Source organism: Lacerta agilis, chromosome 13, assembly GCF_009819535.1.
Source record: "Lacerta agilis isolate rLacAgi1 chromosome 13, rLacAgi1.pri, whole genome shotgun sequence".
NCBI classification, from domain to species: Eukaryota; Metazoa; Chordata; class Lepidosauria; order Squamata; family Lacertidae; genus Lacerta; species Lacerta agilis.
In genome coordinates this window covers 26,512,425-26,533,218 of record NC_046324.1, presented here as the reverse complement: position 1 = coordinate 26,533,218, position 20,794 = coordinate 26,512,425, and the positions used below count along the sequence as shown (strand labels likewise).

Here is a 20,794-nt window from a genome sequence, read left to right as displayed (position 1 = left end):
TTCTTTGCACTTTCCAGGTCTGACACCAGCTTGTACTGTGACGATGTTGACATCCGATTCAGCAAAACAATGAACTCCTGCAAAGTCCTCCAGATCCGCTATGCCAGTGTGGAGCGGCTCCTGGAGAGGCTGACAGACTTGAGGTTCCTCAGCATCGACTTCCTCAACACCTTCCTGCACTCTTATCGGGTCTTCACCACGGCTATGATTGTCTTGGACAAGCTGATCACTATCTACAAGAAGCCCATCAGTGCAATTCCTGCAAGGTGAGTCTTGCAGGGGTGTCACCTCCTCTCCCCACCCCCCTGTTGGAGGAGAATACTTTCTCCTGAGAAATGCAACATGGCCTTGGGGAAGTGAGGCAAAAACACCATGCATGGAGGAGAAGGCTATTGATGACTATTGGCTACGATGGCTATGCTCTGCCTCCACAGTAGGAGGCAGCAACACTTCTGAAGACCAGTTGCTGGAAACCACTGGAGAGGAGAGGGCTCTTGTGCTCGAATCCTGCTTGTGGATTTCCCACAGGCATCTGTTGGTCCACTGTGAGAACAGGATGCTAGGCTAGATGGGTGACTAGATAGATTTCCCAGCAAATAGACGTTCCAGCCTCCGTACTGCTTGGGGATGGGACAGACAAAGGAAAGGAAAAGGGAAAGTGATATCAGGTGCAGAGAGTCAATGAGGTCTCTTCTGGTTTTGTTGCCCACCAGGTCTCTGGAGCTCCTGTTCGCCAGCAGTCAGAACACCAAGCTCCTTTATGGGGAGCCTCCTAAGTCTCCGCGAGCCAACCGGAAGTTCTCCTCCCCACCACCCCTCTCCATCACCAAGTCCTCTTCCCCAAGCCGGAGGAGGAAGCTGTCCTTGAACATCCCCATCATCACAGGTGGGAAGGCCCTGGACCTGGCTGCCTTGAGCTGCTCATCCAATGGCTATGCCAGCATGTATTCCTCCATGTCGCCCTTCAGCAAGACCACTTTGGACATCAACAAGCTCTACGTCTCTGCCAGCAACTACTCGAACAAGATCTCCGATGAGGGGGAGGCGGGCACAGAGAAGCCGGAGGAGACCCTTCTGAACAAGCAAAGTAAGTCATTTCTGGAGGAGGGGGATGTTCCTGTGTAGAGCAGGGTCAGGAAGGGGGTAATAAAATTGTGGAACTGTAGGATCATCTAGTCCAACCCCCCTGCAATGCAGGTATCACAGCTAAAGAATCCCTGGCAGATGGCCATCCAACCTTCATCTCAAAACTTCCAGTCATAGAGAGTCCACCACCTTCCAATGCAGTCCGTTGCACTGTTGAACGGCTCTTGCCATCAGAAAGTTCTTTTGTGTGAAATCCTTAAGAGATGCCTCCGCTTGTTCCAACCAGGCCCAGAGATGTCTGTCCGAGAAGAGTCTGACATGGATCCCAACCAGAGTGACGAGGCAGAAACGGAGACCTCGCCAACCAAATCGCCCACAACCCCAAAACTGGTCAAAGGCAAAAACTCCTCAGGTAATGCTAGCAGCCAACGAGAGCCCTCTCCTCCATGAATTTGTCCGATCTTCATTCTAAGCCACCCAAGCGGGTGGCCTTCACTTTCTCCTGCGGAAGCGAGTTCCAGAGTTTACCCATGTGCTGTATGAAGAAGGACTTCCTGTTGTATAATATGGCGATGAACATCAGCTCTCAGCCATGCCTTTCTGAATACCATTGCACAGACCACTTGAGAGAGGCTGTTGACTCTTGTCAATGAGCGTTTGCCAGTGCAGTTCCTGGGGAAGGATCTGACCCTCTCTGAGTCTCCTTTAACAGCCAGCAAGTGGGGAAGGAGCCCTAGGGGAGTGATTCATGCCAGTGGAAAGCTCACTGCGAATTTTCTCTCCCTCTTCCTGATGCAGAATTCCCTTTGTTCTCCTATAACAATGGGGTCGTGATGACATCCTGCCGGGAGCTAGACAACACTCGCAGTGCCCTCTCGGCTGCTTCAGCCTTTGCCATCGCAACCGCAGGCGCCAATGAGGGCACGCCAACCAAAGAGAAGTACAGGAGGATGTCCCTTGCCAGTGCAGGTGAGAGAATGGGGATTCCTCCCTTTCTTTGGGACCCCCCCCCACCCCACTTTCTCTGCAGAGAGAAGAGGCCATGGGGACATTTTGCAAAAGCCTCCTTGATTTGCACGCTCCCTTTGCAGGATTTGTATCCTGAAAGGTAGGGCATAAACACTTGCACCATGCTGCTGAGGGACTTACTTACTTGCTTACTTACTTATTATATTTGTATATCACTATATCATACTACAGTAGTGTGTGTGTAAGAGAGAGTGGGTGTGTTTTGCAACACCCCAATCTCCGAGCATAGTGAGGTTCAAGGGGTTCTAGGAGCTTACCCAGAATTTGTGTTTGCTTTGGAATGAGGTATAGCGGAAATTGTGGTGTCTTTATGATATATGGTTTATTTACACATATATACAACCCTGAGCCTGTGATGGATGGGTTCACAACACCCCAAGACGGTCTTGCTTCTCCTATAGCCACAGCCATGGATTCCCCCAGAAATCAGGCGTGGCTCTTTCTCTCTGCATTTTCAGCCTGCCCACGTCCTCCAGCTTCCAGCTCACATAACTTAGCTCTCAAATCTGGCCCTTTGCCTTTCTAACTGGCAGCCAGTTGAGGGAGTAGAGCCCACCCTTTTGCTATCTAGCACAGAACCATTCTCTTTGTTTCCTTAATGGCTTGTTTCCTCACCAGGAAGCTGGACTGGCTATTCCAGGACTTAGGCAGGTCTTGACATACAGCCTATTCCCCGCCCCCAAGCTATACATATACCATATTTTTCTGTGTGTTGGATGAGGTTTTTTGACTCAAAAATCATGTTTTAAAAAATGGGTTCGTCCAATACATGGACAGTGGCATTGGGGGGGGGGAGAGAGAGAAGCTGCGTGCTGCCAGCCAGCTTGTTGGCCGGAGCACAACTTCCCCCGATGCTGCTGCATGTGGCAGGCGCTCCCTGAATCGTTTCCCGCGTGGCAGCATCAGAAGAGGTTGTGCTCCCAGGAGTGCAACTTCCCCCAATGCCGCTGTGTGGGGGAAACGATCTAGGGAGTGTTTCTTGCCCGCAGCTGTGTGTGGGGAAAGGCTCAACAACTTTGGGCCATCTCCCCTCATTTTCCTAAAATTGAGTCCCCAAAAATAGGGGGTGTGGGTCTTATACAAGGGGGCGTCCTATAGATGGAAAAATACGGTATATGCGGTTTCAGCAATAAAAACATAAAACCATACAATAAAAACCATATATAAAAAAGTAAAAAGAGACACCAATTAATCATTGTGGGAGGTTGTAGTCTTAAACTGGGTGGAACAGAAAAGTTTTCAGCTGGCATTTAAAAGTTGGCACAGAAGGTGCCTGCTAAATCTCACCATCTAGGAGAACTTGCCGGGTCTTAGAAGGCAGGGTCTGGGCAACCCTCCTGACCTCCCAGCCAGTGGTGTAGCTAGCCTCTCCGCTGCTGGGGGCGGTGGCAGCGCAGAGGCACCCCCTGGGGGAGGGGCACGACGCATGTGGGTGCAGAAAGGGGGGATTTCCCCCTTTCCGAGGCTTTTTTTCAGTGAGGGGTGGTGGCCAGTGAGGAGGGGGTGACAAGCGTGACACCCCCCCCTCGCTGGTCGGGCCCCCCGCCGAAAAAAAGCGGCGGAAAGGGGAAAAAGAAGCAGAGCCGCGCTTGAATACGCCTGCTCTGCTTCCTTTCCCCGCCCCCCCACCGGTTTTTTTCAGTGGGGGGGTGGCCAGCGAGGGGGGGTGACAAGCGTGACACCCCCCTCGCTGGTCGACCCCCCCGCCGAAAAAAGCGGCGGAAAGGGATAAAGAAGCAGAGCCGGCGCTTGAACACATCTGCTCTGCTTCCTTTCCCCGCCCCCCCACCGGTTTTTTTTGGCGGGGGGTGGTGGCCAGCGAGGAGGGGGTGACAAGTTTGACACACACCCCTCGCTGGTCAGCCCCCCCCCCAAAAAGCGGTGGAAAGCACCCCGTCCGTGCAGCGCTGCTGCTCCCGGGGTGACGGAGGGAGCGGCGGCACGTGGGAGTGGCGGGAGGGGCCGCCGCTTGCCCCCCCCCCGCCGCTTGTTACCCTGTCACTGGGGGCGTACCGCCCCCACCGCCCCTCCCCAGCGACGCCCCTGCTCCCAGCTAGGTTGGAGCTTATCCTCCCAGGCATCCCTGCATGGCCTCTTCCCCTCCCCTGCTCTGAAGCTGACTCGGCCTCCTCTGTGCTCTTTGCTCTCCTTCCAGGCTTCCCCCCTGACCAAAGGAATGGCGACAAGGAGTTTGTGATCAGGAGGGCAGCGACCAACCGGGTCCTCAATGTCCTGAGACACTGGGTCTCCAAGCACTCCCAGGTATGCTGCTCCCAGAACAAGTGGAGGCAGGAAGCTGCACTGGTCATAGTTTAATTAATTCAACGAGATGGATGAACTTGGTCCAGTGATTTCAGCTTCTCGAAGTCTGATAATCATTCACACCTCCTGCTACCCCCTTGCCTTTTAATGTTCCCCCTGGATAACCTAACCCCACCATCCCCCAGGGGGCAATGCCACCCACTTTGGGAGCTGCTGCTCTGACTTGTGAAAATGCAGAATTCATATAGAGGCTGGTTTTTTTAAAACTAAGTCTTAGAGTAGATTCATTGAAATGAGTGAACAGGACTAAGTTAGGCCCATTAATTTCAATAGGTTTACTTTGAATGTAGCTTAGACGAATAACACCCAAACATTTCTATTTTTCTTTTTGCAGGATTTTGAAACAAACGATGAACTGAAGTGCAAAGTGATCAGCTTTCTGGAAGAAGTCATCCATGACCCAGAACTGCTGACACAAGAGAGGAAGGCAGCAGCCAACATCATCAGGCAAGTTACCCTCCAGCAGATCTGTGGTTGGCTGGCAAGTGAGCTGGCCAAGGGCAAGGCCGAATCCCTGGCCACCCAGCTCCTCTCCACTGCCCAGGGTACAGTTAAGTGTTAAGATAATGGGCTGGGCCGGGCCCGTGAGCTGACAGTCGCCACCACTTAAACTAAAGCAGCTAGCAGTGAGAAGGCGCAGAGGGTTCTTCTTGGTAGTTCCTCAGAAGTTGGTGGAGGAACTACCAAGAGGGCCCTCTCCCTTCTTTTCACTGGTAGCTGCTTAGGTAGGGCTAGGTGGTGGCAACTGGTGGCCCATGTGGAGTGGCCCAGGAGAGGACCTTCTCGGTGACAGCCCCTCAGTTGTGGAATTCCCTTCCCACGGAGGTGCATCCGATACCTTCATTATACAGCTTCCAGGGAATGCTGAAGATACACCTCTTGACGCTGGCCTTTGCAACTTGAGATGTGTATTTCCAGGACCCACCTCATCCCTGTGACTGCAATTTGTTTTAGTTTCTGGATCTTGAATTGCTGTAATCCGCCTGGGGCCTGCTGCTGAAGGGTTGGCAGTACATTATTATTTCCAAAAGAGAGGGAGTGATGCTTTACCTAGGCCTTTCCACCTCGATGCAAAGAGGCTTCTGTGGGGAAGCAATGAAAATATCCCATGTGCTTTGGGCTCTTATATTCCAATGCTGCCATTTTTCTCTTGCACCTCAGGACCTTGACTCAGGAGGACCCTGGAGACAATCAGATCACACTGGAAGAGATCTTGCAAATGGTAACTGTCCTCCCACAATTTCTGTCCTCCTGCAACTGGATTGCAACCAAGAGCTGTGCTTATTTTTTATTTCCCTTCTGCCTTTATTTCCCTCCGATCCTTTTGTGTTTTGTGGGAGAGAGATGCTTTCATTGCCCGCTAGTGAGCATTTCACAACCCAACATGAACTATGAGAGCCTGCTGGGCTTTTTCTAAGTGTCTTTGGGTGGTTTTCGTGTAACTCCCCGGTCGTCATGCAAAGAGGCCATTTTAAGGATACCCCTGCTTGCACCAGTGATGCTGGAAGTTTTGGTGCAAAACTCTTCAACAGTCACTTTAGAAGTGAAGCAGAGAACAGGAATGTCCCTCCTGGGTGGCAAGTGGGCTGCCTGCCCAGGAGTCAAGTGGCTTACCCGGGAACATCCTGCACTTTTCTCAGCAAAAAGGAAAAGGGAGTGAGGGCTTTCTAGTCCAGAGCCCCACTCAAGACAAAAACCACTTTGGGAAATTCCTCCGAAGAGAACAGCAGAACAGAGCAGATGTCACATTATTTGCAAGAAAGCATTTGCACAGGAAGTTCCTGCTTTAGGTCCATCTAGGCCATATTGTTGACACTGACAGTCTATAGCCCTCCAGGGTTTCAGGCAGGGAATCTCGCCCCACCCTTACCTGGAGATGCCAGGGTTTGAACCTGTGATTCTGTGAAGGGAAAGCTGATGCTCTACCATTGAGCTAGATCCCTTCCCCTTCTTGTGTGTGCAAAGAGGCAAAACCAGTGTAGAGTGCCAAGCACTTCAGGAGCCCCTTGGAATGCAGGCTTGAGGCTGCATGGAGTGCAGAGTGGCATTCCCCCCCCCCCCTTCACGTCAACAAACTTATAAGGTAGGGCTGCCATACATCCGGACATTACCAGGATTTTAAAGGAGGAACTGACATCCGGGGGGAGAGCCCCCACTTAGAGAGGATCTTCATCATGAAGCAGAACTTTACGCCCAGGCCTCTGCAGTCCAAGCTCAGCTCTACTGTCATGCTGCCTCTTGTTTTTCCAGTTTGTTTATTGTTTTGTTTATTGTTTTGTTTAATTTTAATTTTGTTTAATGTTTTAATGTTTTATTATGTTTTTGTATATGCTGGAAGCCACCCAGAGTGGCCGGGGCAATCCAGTTAGATGGGTGGGGTACAAATAATAAAACTGTTGTTGTTGTTGTTGTTAAATTTATACACCACTTAATAGTTAAAAAACCAACTAGCCTCAAAGCAGTTTACAAGAAGGATTTAAAAAATCAAGAAGAAAAATGAGCAGCGATAATTTCAAAAAAATAAAATAACAGTAAATTAAAAACAGACTAAAACTCATATCAACTTTCTGAACATCTGGGCAGGCTTGTCTAAACAATAATGTTTTTTAGCAGCTGCTGAAAAGAGTATAGTGAAGGTGCCTGCATGGAGCATGTGCATAGGCACAGAGCATAGGCGCCAACTATAGGGGGCCCTGGGGGCCCAGGCACCGAAAGTTGTGTCAGAGGCCTGATGTGACCTCCAAGGCAATATCAGAGGCACTGCCAGGCCTCTGACATGACTTCTGGTTCCAATCGGTACCAAGCCTCAGAAACGCCGCTGTGGCGCATTGTTGTAACATCACATTACGTTGCGGGTGCTATTGGGCACCCATAACCTGGGGCCCAAGTTGGCGCCCCTGGCAGGGAGTTCCAAGATGTAGATGCTGCCACTCTGTGGCCAGAGGCAGAGCAAGGTGGGTGCAGTCCGCCCCGGGTGTCATCCCTGAGGGGGGTGACATTGCTGCCCTGCCCCCCCGGGATGCTTGGCACGGGCGGCACCCCCCCCCCAGGATGCTCAGTGCACACCCTGGTACACTAGCCCCGCCCCTGGTATGCTAGCCCTGCCCAGTGGGCGGCTAGCCCCATCCCCGGGTGCACGCCGCTCCGTGTGCCAGAGCAGCTAGCTCTGCCACTGTCTGTGGCACCTGTAACAGTGCCAGTTCTGCCAATCAAAGTCGAATGGGCTGCGAGAAGCCAAGTTACAGGGAACCAGGCAGAGGGCCTTCTCGGTAGTGGCACCTGCCCTGTGGAACACTCTCCCACCAGATGTCAAAGAGATAAACAACTACCAGACTTTTAGAAGACATCTGAAGGCAGCTCTGTTTAGGGAAGCTTTTAATGTTTAATAGATTGTTGTATTTTAATATTCTGTTGGAAGCTGCCCAGAGAATATATTATTATTATTAGGGATAAGGCAATATTGTAGTTATTGCCCACCTGGCCTCCAGTGTCAACAGGCCTCAGGGTGAGCCCTCTGTGACTCTAGCTGGTGCTAGCAACACACACACACACACACACACACACACACACACACACACACACACACACACATGCATAGTTGCTCTCCCCATTGAAGAAGAGGCTGAGCAAGGCCTGAGAGGAAAGGGGACCTCCTCATATTAGCTCTCTGGGTCTTTGGTTGCTACCAGCAGATTCTGCACTTGTTGTCTTTGCTTCTATTGAGGGGCTTAAATAAATGCTGCGGCTGTCTTCTTTCTCTCCAGGCTGCAGGAGTCAAGGCGGAGCCCTTTGAAAACCACTCTGCTTTGGAAATCGCAGAGCAGATGACCTTGCTGGATCACCTGGTCTTCAAAACCATCCCTTATGAGTGAGTCACAAAAGAGGCTTCTTTTTTCCTCCTTTCAATCTCTGGCATGCATGGAGGAGGCAATGTTTGTTTGTTTCATTTATCTTCTTCGCCTTTTTCTCCAAAGAGCTCAAGGTGGCATACATGTTTCCCTGCCCCCCAATTTAATCCCCTTGACATCCCTGTGAGGTACGTTAGGATCCCGATCCTAGGCTCAGATCCTGCTGGTTGGTTTCCCATGGGGACATCTGGTTAGCCACTGTGAGAACAGGAAGCTGGACTAGATTTGGCCATTTGGCCTGATCCAGCAGGCTCTTCTAATTTTTTTTTTTATATTCTTATCACTTTGCATTTTCAGAGAGTTCTTTGGGCAAGGCTGGATGAAGTTGGAGAAGAACGAGAGGACTCCGTACATCATGAAGAACACCAAGCACTTCAATGATGTGAGTTCGGTCTCTGGGGCTCTGAGCAGCTTTGGAGGAGCACAGATGCAAGAGGGACTGCTCCCGATTTGTGGGAGAGGGAGCGGTGTCGCATAGCATTGCAGTCAGTGGGTGGCCGGACTGGGGAGGTCTTTGTTCCCATATCTGCCTCTGTGAGAATCTGGACCTGCTCTCCTTTTCAGAAGGAAAGCACTCAGGCAGAAGTTTGACTTTGGCAGGATTTCAGAGGGTCTGCTTGACATGGAATGGCTGGAAAGCTTTGAAGGCCAACTGGTCAAACCAGTCTCCAGAACCACCACCCTCCCTCTCTCTTCTAAATAGAATTAGCACTTGTGGATTACAGTTGAAGTTGTCTCCTCGGGTGCCGGAAATGCACACGTGGTTGGAATGGGCAGAGGCAGATGCAGGGGGCAGGGCAGGGATTGTTAAAACTGAGGCCAGGTGAAAATGAAATGCAGAAAAGCATAGACGGCGATAATGATATTATGATCATTTCAACCTCCCAGAATTCTCTGAAACTGACCTTACCACTTCGAACTGAGGCTGCCATGCTTAAACAGTTTGGGAGAACCCCAAAGCTTGCCACACATTGTGACATTTTCTTCCTTTGTCCTAATAAAATGTATTATTATCCTGCTGAAGACTGAAGCTCCATCCCGCTTATTGACCTCCCTTTTTATGCTGAATTACAGTTCACCAAGAGTTTCAGGGCAGATAAAAGAAAGTTCTCCTTCACGTAATACATAGCTAAACTGTGGAACTCACTCCCACAGGAGGAGCTGATGGCCACCAACCTAGAAGGCATTAAAAGAGGGTGAGGCAAATTCGTCAAGGAGAGGGCTATTGATGCCTACAGGCCATGATAACTACGCCTCCACAGTTGCTGGTTTCCCATAGGCATTTGGTTGGCCTCTGTGAGAACAGAAAGCTGAAGTACTGGTAGATAGGGTATTGGCCTGATCCAGTAGGCTTTTGTTCTCTTCTTATGTTCCGAGCTATTTTTTGTGGATGGAAACAGGACAGAGGTTTTTATCACATGATGTATGTATGATGTAGTAGTATTAGTATTAGTAGTAGTAGTAGTAGTAGTAACAACAACATATTTATACCCTGCCCATCTGGCTGGGTTTCTCCAGCTATTCTGGTTAGCTCCCAACAGAATATTAAAAACATGATAAAACATCAAACATTAAAAACTTTCCTAAACAGGGCTGCCTTCAGATGTCTTCTGAAAGTCAGATAGTTATTTATTTCCTTGACATCTGATGGGAGGGCATTCCGCAGGGCGGGCGCCACTACCAAGAAGGCTGTCTGCCTGGTTCCCTGTAACCTCACTTCTTGCAAACTGCCAGAAGGCCCTCAGAGCTGAGTGATGGGGGTGGAGATGCTCCTTCAGGTATTCTGGGCCGAGGTCACTTAGGGCTTAAAGGTCATCACCAACACTTTGAATTGTGCTCGGAAACATACTGGGAGTCAATGCAGGTCTTTCAGGACCGGTGTTATATGCAGTCACCAGTCTAGCTGCCGCATTCTAGATTAGTTGTAGTTTCCGGGTCACCTTCAAAGGTAGCCCATGTAAAGCGCATTGCAGTACTTCAAGTGGGAGATAACTAGAGCATGTACTACTCTGGCCAGACTGTCTGTGGGCAGGTAGGGTCTCAGCCTGCGTACCAGATGGAGCTGGTAGACAGATGCCCTGGACGCAGAATTGACCTGCACCTCCATGGACAGCTGTGAGTCCAAAATGACTCCCAGGCTGCGCACCTGGTCCTTCAGTGCCAGGATGTCTGTTCATATGGGCACTGTTCACAACATAACTATCCCCATCTGTACTTTCCTGTGTCTCATTTCTTTCTGACCTCCCTATTTACAATCCTGTGTAAGTGTGTGTAGATAGTTAGGTCGCAATAGACCTCCTACTCTAGATAACACTTCATGCACCTGCTGAAAACAACAACCATATTATGCCATAATGAATTTGTTAGTCAGCTGAAGCAAAACAGCAACCAAGGTTCTTGCAGCACCTTAAAGACGAACATGGAAAACATATGGATTTCAAACTCTTTACCCATCTTAATTACAGATAGATGTCCAATAAGGTAAAGGTAAAGGGACCCCTGACCATTAGGTCCAGTCGTGTCTGACTCTGGGGTTGTGGCGCTCATCTCGCGTTACTGGCTGAGGGATATGGCGTACAGCTTCTGGGTCATGTGGCCAGCATGACTAAGCCGCTTCTGACGAACCAGAGCAGCACACGGAAATGCTGTTTACCTTCCCGCTGGAGCGATACCTATTTATCTACTTGCACTTGGATGTGCTTTCGAACTGCTAGGTGGGCAGGAGCTGGGACCGAGCAACGGGAGCTCACCCTGTCCAGTAGGGGGCAGCAAAAAACAAGTGGCAGAACCCCGGGATCTCAGGCTTTAGGAGCCAGCCCTGTGGACAAGTTCTGTGAACTCAGAGCCCTGTCAAGTGCATGCATGTGCCCCTAAGATAAAGGTATATTTTGTCCTCATCTTTTTGTGCTTGAGCTTGGGGCGCTGCGATCTTTTTAAAAGGCACGCAGGCGGTCCTGATGACCGCTGGGCTGTGCGGCTCCTCTCCCCCCTGCAGATCAGCAACCTGATCGCCTCTGAAATCCTCCACAACGAGGACATCACCGCCAGGGTGAGTGCCATCGAAAAGTGGGTGGCCGTGGCCGACATCTGCCGCTGCTTGCACAACTACAACGCGGTCCTTGAGATCACCTCGGCCTTCAACCGCAGTGCCATCTTCCGCTTGAAGAAGACGTGGATGAAGGTGTCCAAGCAGGTGGGTACGCCAGCGGGGAGCACGAGGCAAGGCTCTGGGGTCTCTTTGGACTCGTAGAATTGTAGAGTTGGAAGGGGCCATCTGAACCAACCCCCCTGCAAGGCAGGAACTGCAGCTAAAGAATCCCTGACTCTCATATATTGAAATTTTGAGAGCTGTCGTAGTAGTAAATAATAATATAAGTAAATAATTGTGGGTTTTTATTTATTTATTTAAATGCATATGCTCACCATTAGTAAAATTGATGCAATAACAAACACTATTTACTTTCTATATCTATCATCTATCTATCTATCATCTATCTATCTATCTATCATCATTCAGGGGAAAGGGTTGTAGCTCAGTGGCTGAGCATCTGCTTTGCATGGAGAAGGTCAAATATTCAGTTCCTGGTGGCATGCCCAGGTAGTGATGGGAGCCCCCCCCCCCAACAAGAACTCTGGAGAGCCATGGCTGCCAGTCAGTGCAAAGCTAGATGGATTATTGGTCTGACTTGGTAGCTTCTGATAATGCAGATTCCTTCAGAGTCATGAGAAATGGGCTCCCATCCACCCAGCCCAGCACAATGACTGGCTTTGTTTGATCTTTGACTTGTGCTGCATGCCAATCTATGTGCAGAGGCGCCTGCTAGCTGTGGAGTGTTGAGATTTTTTTACTACGTAGCCACCCCCCTTCCTCCAGCCACAGCAGAGAGATTTGCTTGGCCTGTTCTGTGCAGCTCCTGCTTCCTCCTTCCACCCAGAAATCCCCTGCCAGACCACTTAGGAGGCTCAACTTCCTTCTTTGCTGTAGAACTGAGACCTGGCATTCTCCCCGCAGATACTTATCATATGCTCAGATGGTTCCTCATAACACAAATGTGCAGCCAAACCAGATGCAGCAGATTTCTGGCTCAGCTTCAGTTTCTGCAGAGGATTCACATAAAGAAAACGTTAAGATGGAACTTCTGTGGTCTTAAGGCAATTTCACAAGTGACCCCCCCACCCCGTTTTTGAACTTCTGTGTTGCCTTCAGCCCAGTTGTCTCCATTAGGCAACTTAGCTGTGATTCCAGCATTGTAGGGGGTTGGACTAGATGACCCTTGGAGCCCCTTCCAATTCTACAGTTCTATGATTCTAGGGTTGCAAGCTGGGATTATTCAGTACAACGAATTGATTGAAGCTTCCCTGGCCAACTGATATTTGCCCCGCTTCCTGATTTTGATTCCAAACTGCTTTTTGAATTTGCTGGGCCTGCCTCTTCACCATGTTGACCAAAGTGCCCGTTTGATTTTCAGTAGTTCAGAAGCAGATCCTTGGTATCATTCCCCCAAAAGGTGGGACCCCCCCACCCCAGCCTGGTTTCTTCTTTCTTCCTTAACCAGAGTCTGCACTTTCTGCCTTACGTCTTTCTTTTCAGACGAAAGCTTTGATCGACAAGCTGCAGCGCCTGGTGTCTTCAGAAGGCCGTTTCAAGAATCTGAGGGAGGCCCTGAAAAAGTAAGTGGCTGGCAGCAGAGCTCATCCGCCTGTGGGTGGTGCCCATCATGCCTTTGTTTGCAAAATGTGAGTCCTTGTGTGACGTCTGAGGCATGGCACACCTGTGAGCACCTCCAGCAAGTGCTCCTTCCCACCAGGTATTTGGCTGATATTGCCAGGACCTGAGAAAGTTCAGTTCTATTTATTTATTTGTATTTATATTCCACATTTTTCCTCTAAGGAGCTCCAGGTGACTCATCTGGTCCTCCCCTTCCTCGTTTAACCCCCTAGACAACCCTGCAAGGTAGGCTAGGCTGAGAGGGAGAGTGGGTGACCCCCCCCCCCAGGTCACCCAAGTGAGCTTCATGGCCGAGTGGGGGTTTGAACCCTGATCACCCAGGTCTTAGTCCTCACAACAGCCCTGGAAGGTAGGTTAGGTTGAGAAGCAGGGATGTGAACCCTGGTCTCTCCCAGGGCTTAGTTTGACACTAACCACTGCACAACACTGTCTCTCCCTGCTCAAAGCCTCAGCTGAGGAGGAAGAGCCACCCAGAAGCCCTCCTTCCAAAGAGGCTGAAGGTATCAAGGGTTGGGTCTCCAAAGGCCCAGGTCTGGAAATGTGGAGCTGGAGGGAAGAACCTCCCTGGTCAGATCCCATAGCACACTCCATGAGGAGTTGCTCTGGCTGGGGTAGAGATGGTGGTTAGCATGCTGCACAGCTGGGCCTCCAGCCCCTGGGACTTTGCACGCCCCTAATGAGCAAGGGGAAGGGAAACCAGCTAAATAACCAGGCGTGAGAGACTGCGAAAGGGAAGAGGCCCTTCAGAGGGCAGGGAGGAATGCTTTGGCCTGTGCATTGAATGGAGAGAATCTCAGAGGTTCCAGAGCTCCAAAACATTCCTATTTGTGCAAGGGAGAGGGGTTTGCGAAGCTGGGGACTCATTTATACTTGATGTGAAGGACTACACTGGAAAGTATGACGTGGAGACAGGGAAAGTTGTTCTCCCTCTTTCACAACACTAGAACTGGCGGGCATCCAATGAAGCTGAATGTTGGACGATTCAAGACAGATAATAGAAATCCCTTCTTTACACGTTGCATACTTAAGCTATGGAGTTCACTCTCTCAGGCAGCAGTGATGCCCATCAACTTGGATGGCTTAAAAAGAGGATTGGACAAAGTCAGAGAGGAGGAGAGGGCTATTGATGGCCACTGGCTCTGCCTCCACATCTGGAGGCAGCAATGCTTCTGAATACCAGTTGCTGGAAACCACAGGAGAGAGGGCTCTTGTGTCCCAATCTTGCTTGCCAGTTTCCCACAGGCGTCCAGTTGGCCTCTGTGAGAACAAGATGCTGGACTAAATGGGTCATTGACCTGATCCATCAGACCCTCCTCATGTTCTTAAGTACCAGACTTGATGTGAGGGTGACACAAAAGCTCTCCCTGCAGGGTGTAATCTGTGGTGATGGTTTATGAACACATCTGAACTGACACGGAGTGAGGAAAGTGCCTGTATGAACTGTGGCCAAAGAGGAAACTCAGGAGAAAGAGAGATGACCATTGGAACCTGTCTCAGGATGCCCATCACATAAGTGGGACTTCTTTTCTCCATTCCAGCTGCGATCCACCCTGCGTCCCATATCTAGGGATGTACCTGACAGACCTGGCCTTCATTGAGGAGGGCACCCCCAATTACACTGAAGACGGCCTCGTGAATTTTTCCAAAATGAGGATGGTAAGTTTCCTGGCACAGTGCCTTTTGGCAGGGAGAAAGGGCAAATCATAAGGTTTCATAAGTCCGATCAGATGTCAAGAATAGCCTGACAAAAGGATAGTCCGTGAAGATGTGAACCGCCTGATTACTCCACCCACCAGCATCAGGCCCTTTTATTTCATGAGCTTTGAGTGTTTCCCCAACAACTTTTATTTCCAGGAGCACAAACGTAAGCACTGATTTGTTTTCTTTCTGCACAGATCTCCCATATCATCCGAGAGATCAGGCAGTTCCAACAGACAGCCTACAAAATTGAGCATCAGGCAAAGGTAACTTCACCGCAGACCCTTGGGGGGGGGTCAGGCTTGTCCCTTGCACCCACTGCCCAGATGTGAGGGTGTCTGAGAGCTCATTTGAAAGCAGCCTTCTCCACCCTGGAGTCCTCCAGATGTTTTGGACTACATCTTCCACTAGCATGGACATGGTGGCTAGGGTTGATGGGAGCTGTGGTTCAAAACATCTGGAGGGCACTAGGTTGGAGAAGACCGTTCGGAGAAAAACAATGGCTGTAGCTTGAGATCCACCATGCAGGCTTCCTATACACATATGACTGGCCCCTGTGAGAACAGGATATATTCCTGAATAATTGTTCCTAGGTAACAGTTGCTGAGGAAGGTACTTACAACTTCGTGGAGGAGAGGGCTATCAATGGCTACTAGCCAAGATGAATGCTATGTTCTGACTCCACAGCTGGAGGCAACAATGCTTCTGAATACTTCCTACAAAACTAGCTCCCATAGAGAGAGAGAGAGAGAGAGAGAGAGAGAGAGAGAGAGAGAAACTATAACCAGAGGTAGTCTGCTTCTGAATAGCAGTTGCTGGAAACTGCCAGAGGAGGAGAGACGCTGTTGCACTCAAATCCTGCTTGCAGGATTCCCACAGGCATCTGGTTGGCCACTGTGAGAACAGGATACTGGATTAGATGGGCCATTGGCCTGATCCAGCAGGTGCTTCTTCTGAGGCCATTAAGAAACCCCATGGTTAGTTTGCTGCACGGTATCCCCAAGACCAACAGATCTGTTCCCAGCTATCTGACAAGAAGCACACAACACTGAGCTGTCTCCCCTTGGTTCCCGAGGGAGCAGCATTGACCCCTCGCTGCCTCCCTTTCCTTCACCCTCTCTCCATTTTGTTTCTCTTCCAGGTCACCCAGTACCTCCTGGACCAGTCCTTTGTGATGGACGAGGAGGGTCTTTATGAGGCCTCGCTCCAGATAGAGCCAAAGCTGCCCACCTGAGTCCAGAGTGGCAGCAGCCCCCTGGGGGGGGCCCTTCCCTGTACACCATGTACCATACTGTACATAGCAGCTGTTTGTTTCTTTTGGGAACCCTCAGTTGACTTCCTCGTATGTGCTTCTCCAAGACCCCACCACCACCACCCCCTCTCCTTGTCCTTAGAATCTGACTAGCCACCGTTTGTCCTGGGGAGTCTGGCATAGACCACTTTGTTGACTGCAGTCCTGGTTCCTATTCAGCTATGTTCTCTTTGTTGTTGATTCTTTGCGTGCGTGCACTGGGGGTGGGGGGGAGGGACGGAGGGGGTGGCAGCAGGGAAAGCCACCCATGGGGGCATGTGGGGCATTGCACAAGGGAGCCCTGCCTTACCTGAGGAACAGCTGCCTGCTTTCCAGGCCTTTGCAATCTGGGCATGGCCTTCCATTTTGCCAGGAGGGGGGCTACGGAAAAAACACACACACACACTCCGAGTCATTTCGGACGGCAACCACTCAGTCCCCCAATACCAGTCATGTAATAAGGGAAAGCAAATCCTTGAGGATGCATTTCACTGAGCAGTGGCAGGAGCAGAGAGAGCCAAGGGGACTCTGACCTCCTTTTGCCAAGGAGATAAGAGAGGCTTGAAGGAGAAACTGGCCCGCTGGTGGTCAACTGGGCAAGGCAGGCTTCATAGTGGAAAGATGGTGGCTCTCTTCAATGGGCCAAGGTGGAGCAGTAGGGTTTGGGTGACAGAGTAGGAAGGAGACAGGTCTCCCCTGGGGAACAGGTACTCTTGGTGCAAGATGACTCCCTTTTGTGGGGGTGCTGTCTGTCCCCACATAAATGGGTAAGGAAGCAGGGCAGGGAGGAGACAACCACCATTTGGGTTTCCTGCTTCAGGCACTCAAGTGGCTTGGGCCAGCCACAAGAGGAAGACAGACAGACAGACAGACAGACAGACAGACAGACAGAGACCAACCATATCTTTGAACCTTCCTGCTTCATCGCCCTCCTGAGAGGCTCTTCGTGAATTTCGCACCTCCCTGAGTAGACTTTAGTGACTCTTCTTAGTAACATAATGTAGAATTAGAGAGGGGAGGGGAGGGGGGAGGGGAATGGCCAAGTGTTTTTATTACATATACTGTAATCCTGTCTAACCACTTGCTAGCAGGACTACAGTAATGTACTGCTTATTCTGTGAATATTATCACGTATTTTTTACATTGTACAGGATATAAGCCCAGGTGAATTTTTGAGTGGCAGGCATGCTCCACAGTAATGGAAAAACCAGAAGAGAAAAAAAAAAAAACCACACAAAACCTTTTGCTGTAAGCAATACCCATTGGTATGAGAATTCTCTTTCAAGACCTAAAATATTTCGACTTACAGCTTGTTTGTTTGGGAAAAGGAAAACATTTCCATTTTTGTAAAAATATATGTTTCCTGATTACCTCTTGCTAATAAATCTATTCTATCTCAGGGTGAACAGTGGCTTTGCAAAGGTGTATTTTGGACCCATCAGGGTGAGCTGTTTGGGATGGGCAAGTTTAAGCAGGGGAGGTTGCCTAGTTCATTAGAAAAGCCTGGTTAAGACCCCCAAAATATGACTAAGAAGGAAGTCGCCTGAGAGGAGGACTGTCTGCAGGAACTCTATGGGAAGACAGGGAGCGGTAACTGTTGTAACCCAGTTACAGTAATCACCCAGTAATCACCAGTTACCAGCCATGCAGCAAAGCTGGGGACTGTATTTCCTTATGGCAGAGGTTTTCAACCTTTTTGAGTCCATGGCTCCCTTGACCAACTGCATTCTTTCTGTGGCAGCCCTGTGGTGGCAGTTGTGTCACCCCTTGCCGGCAGAGCTGGCAGTCTCTCATCCTTTCTTCAACATCCTCCATTGTGGAGTGTTCCCTCAGCCTCCTCTCCTCTCCTCTCCTCTCCCATTGAAAGTCCTCTGGGCAGCCGCTGCTTCTGCCCCTGGTCTCTGAGCTGCCCCTCCCTGCCCCAAAGAAACATGCCTCCTTATACTGCCCCACAGGGGCCTAGGACTTGTCAGCCCATTCCCAACAGCAAGGGCTGGCGGACTGGCTGGCTGGGCTCCCTCGCCTGTCTGCTTGCTTACTCCAAGGCAGCCTCATCTCCTGGCAACCAGCACCCGCTGGCCAGCCCCAGAGGCACAATTCACCTGCAGAGCTTGTAGCCAGGGCTGCTGCAACAAACCGCTATGCAAGTCTTTGGGAGGCAGAGACATGAGAGGGCATCAGAGGAGGGAGGGAAGGAAAGAAAGAAAGAGGGACAGAGGTCAGTGTTGCCCGTGGCACCCCTGACCATCCTTCAAGGCACCTCAGGGTGCCACAGCTCCCTGGTTGAAAACCACTGCCTTATGGCGGGGCCAGAGGCAAAAGTGGGTGGTGCAATTAATGGAAATATTTCCTTCCTTCACTGGCCCACTTTCTGCACACACTTGCACATCCCTCTCTGTCTTCCATCCTGATAAGCAAGATCATTGTTTATTTTATTGCTCATTTTAATTACTCCATTTATATCCTGCACTTCCTCCTGAAGGAGCCCAGGGCAGCAGACACAGCAATTGTTTGTGTGTGTGTGTGGTTTGAGAGCAAGCATGGTGTGGTGGTTAGAGCCACAACCTGGGAGACCAGAGTTCAAACCCCACTTGACCATGGTACTCACTGGGTGACCTTCGGCAAGTCGCTGCCTGTCAGCCTAACCTACCACACAGGGTTGTTGTGGGGATTCAATGAGGTAGGGAGGAGCCATCTACATCATCTTGAGTTCTCTGGAGAAAAAGATGTGATATAAAAATAATTATGTCTCTCTGTGTGTAATTAAAAACCTAAAAACCATTTAAAAACATCCTAAAATGTTAGAAACTATGGGTGGAATTCAACATTGTGCTTACAAAAGTTCTGCCAGCATAAGCATGTCAGGTTGCTAGAGGGAACCGTCCCCCTTCTGCCATGTACTGTTCTGGAGGTTCTCCCAAGCTGCCCCTTAAGTCATTTTTTTTTTTTTGGTGGGGGGTGGAAAAAGGGAAAGCTCTATTGCACAAGCAGAAGCCATTTCACTGAAGTCTGTTAGATGAATTCCACCCACTATCTCAACGGATGATCTCAGGGTAGCAGGACCAGTGTCCCTTCAGCCACCAAATTAACCTGGGTAAATATGAATGTGTTTAAATTCCTGCTCAAAGTCAATAATGATGCTGGCAGATGCAGTCTTGCCAAGGAAGGCATTCCACAAACAGGGAGCCGCCACGGAAAAGGCCGTGTCCAAGGTCAACGCCAACCAGATGGCACCACCAGCGAGGCCTCACCTGCTGATCATCAAAGGGTCTGAGATGGTTGATAAAAGAATTCAAAGACACATGTTCCATCCCACCAAAAACACTTGAGGTTTGAAGGGATGTGGCCTGCGGAGAGTTCCAGGGGCCCAACAGAGGGGCTTGGGGGGGGGGGCTACACCTGGGATTTCCCATGCATAAGGGGTCTTTGACAGAGATTAACCCTTTGACTGGGATCAATCCCAATGGGAGAGACAAGGAGGCCTCTGGCAGCCAAAGGGATGAGTTGCTCTAACCTTCTGGTCCTGGCTGGGCTGATGGCAGTTGCAGCGCCAAACACCGTGAGGGCAAACAGGTTGGGGCAGGCTGGAGGTAAGCTGGGGCAGGAGTAGTAGAAGAAAACAGGGAGGGAGTCCAAGCTGGGAAACAACTGGTCCAATTGGGCTCTCACTTTGCTTCAGCCCCCACCACTGAAATGCAGTGTGATGTAGTGGTGAGAGTCTTGGACCAGGGTTTAAATCACCTATGAATCTCATGGGGGCAGGCACTGCATTTCCCAGCCTAACCGACCTCATTTGTTGTTCAGTCGTTCAGTCGTGTCCGACTCTTCGTGACCCCATGGACCAGAGCACGCCAGGCACCCCTTTCCTTCACTGCCTCTCGCAGTTTGGCCAAACTCATGCCAGTCGCTTCGAGAACACTGTCCAACCATCTCATCCTCTGTCGTCCCCTTCTCCTTGTGCCCTCCATCTTTCCCAACATCAGGGTCTTTTCTAGGGAGTCTTCTCTTCTCATGAGGTGGCCAAAGTACTGGAGCCTCAACTTCAGGATCTGTCCTTCTAGTGAGCACTCAGGGCTGATTTCTTTGAGAACGGATAGGTTTGATCTTCTTGCAGTCCAACCGACCTCATAGGCAGTGCTATTTTTATGGAAAAAGAATGGCAATGGCGCTGGACCTGTTCTGGCTAGTTCCCCCTGGGGGAAAAAAAGCCCTGCTCCCAGGGGTGCTGTAGACATAAGAAGAGGCTGCTGGATCAGGCCAGTTGCCTATCTGGTTCAGCATCCGTTTTCCACAGTGGCCAACCAGATGTCTGTGGGAAACCTGCAAACAGGATCTGAGCACAAGAGAACTCTCCAATTCTGTGGTTTCCAGCGACTGGTATTCAAAAGAATTGCTGCCTCCAACTTTGAAGGCAGAGCATAGCAGCCATCAATAGCTCCCCCCCCCCATGAATTTGTGCAATCCTTTTTTAAAGGCCTCCAAGTTGATGGCCATCACTGCCTCCTGTCGGAGGGAGTTCCAGAGCTTAACTTTGCGCTGCGTATGTGCCACGTGGGGATTAAATGAGATTGGGGAGAAGCAGGTCCGCCACCTTGAGCTCTTTGAAGAAGAATGCTGGATGAAAAAGAAAGGGGGGGGGGAGAGAGAAACTCCTTGGAAGCACATGCTCTTCGTTGGGAGAGCAGCCGCGTGGCTTCTGAGCGGGGGCAAAGTGCGCCTCTCGCTTTCTCT

At 50.3% G+C, this 20,794-nt stretch overlaps 1 protein-coding gene across 1 annotated transcript in view; it reads left to right on the top strand.

Annotated features, from left to right (window-relative positions):
• Positions 1 to 17,020, top strand: part of RASGRF1 (Ras protein specific guanine nucleotide releasing factor 1) — a 57,921-nt gene extending 40,901 nt beyond the window's left edge. Inside the window, exons 14-27 of the mRNA XM_033166815.1 lie at positions 18 to 266; positions 714 to 1,087; positions 1,373 to 1,498; positions 1,885 to 2,055; positions 4,271 to 4,377; positions 4,772 to 4,884; positions 5,599 to 5,659; positions 8,202 to 8,305; positions 8,643 to 8,727; positions 11,341 to 11,538; positions 12,937 to 13,016; positions 14,613 to 14,730; positions 14,970 to 15,038; positions 15,914 to 17,020. Coding sequence (XP_033022706.1) covers positions 18 to 266; positions 714 to 1,087; positions 1,373 to 1,498; positions 1,885 to 2,055; positions 4,271 to 4,377; positions 4,772 to 4,884; positions 5,599 to 5,659; positions 8,202 to 8,305; positions 8,643 to 8,727; positions 11,341 to 11,538; positions 12,937 to 13,016; positions 14,613 to 14,730; positions 14,970 to 15,038; positions 15,914 to 16,006 — 1,948 coding nt within the window. The 3' untranslated portion in view covers positions 16,007 to 17,020. The remainder of the gene's footprint in view (positions 1 to 17; positions 267 to 713; positions 1,088 to 1,372; positions 1,499 to 1,884; positions 2,056 to 4,270; positions 4,378 to 4,771; positions 4,885 to 5,598; positions 5,660 to 8,201; positions 8,306 to 8,642; positions 8,728 to 11,340; positions 11,539 to 12,936; positions 13,017 to 14,612; positions 14,731 to 14,969; positions 15,039 to 15,913) is intronic.
• Positions 17,021 to 20,794: the final 3,774 nt, after the last annotated feature.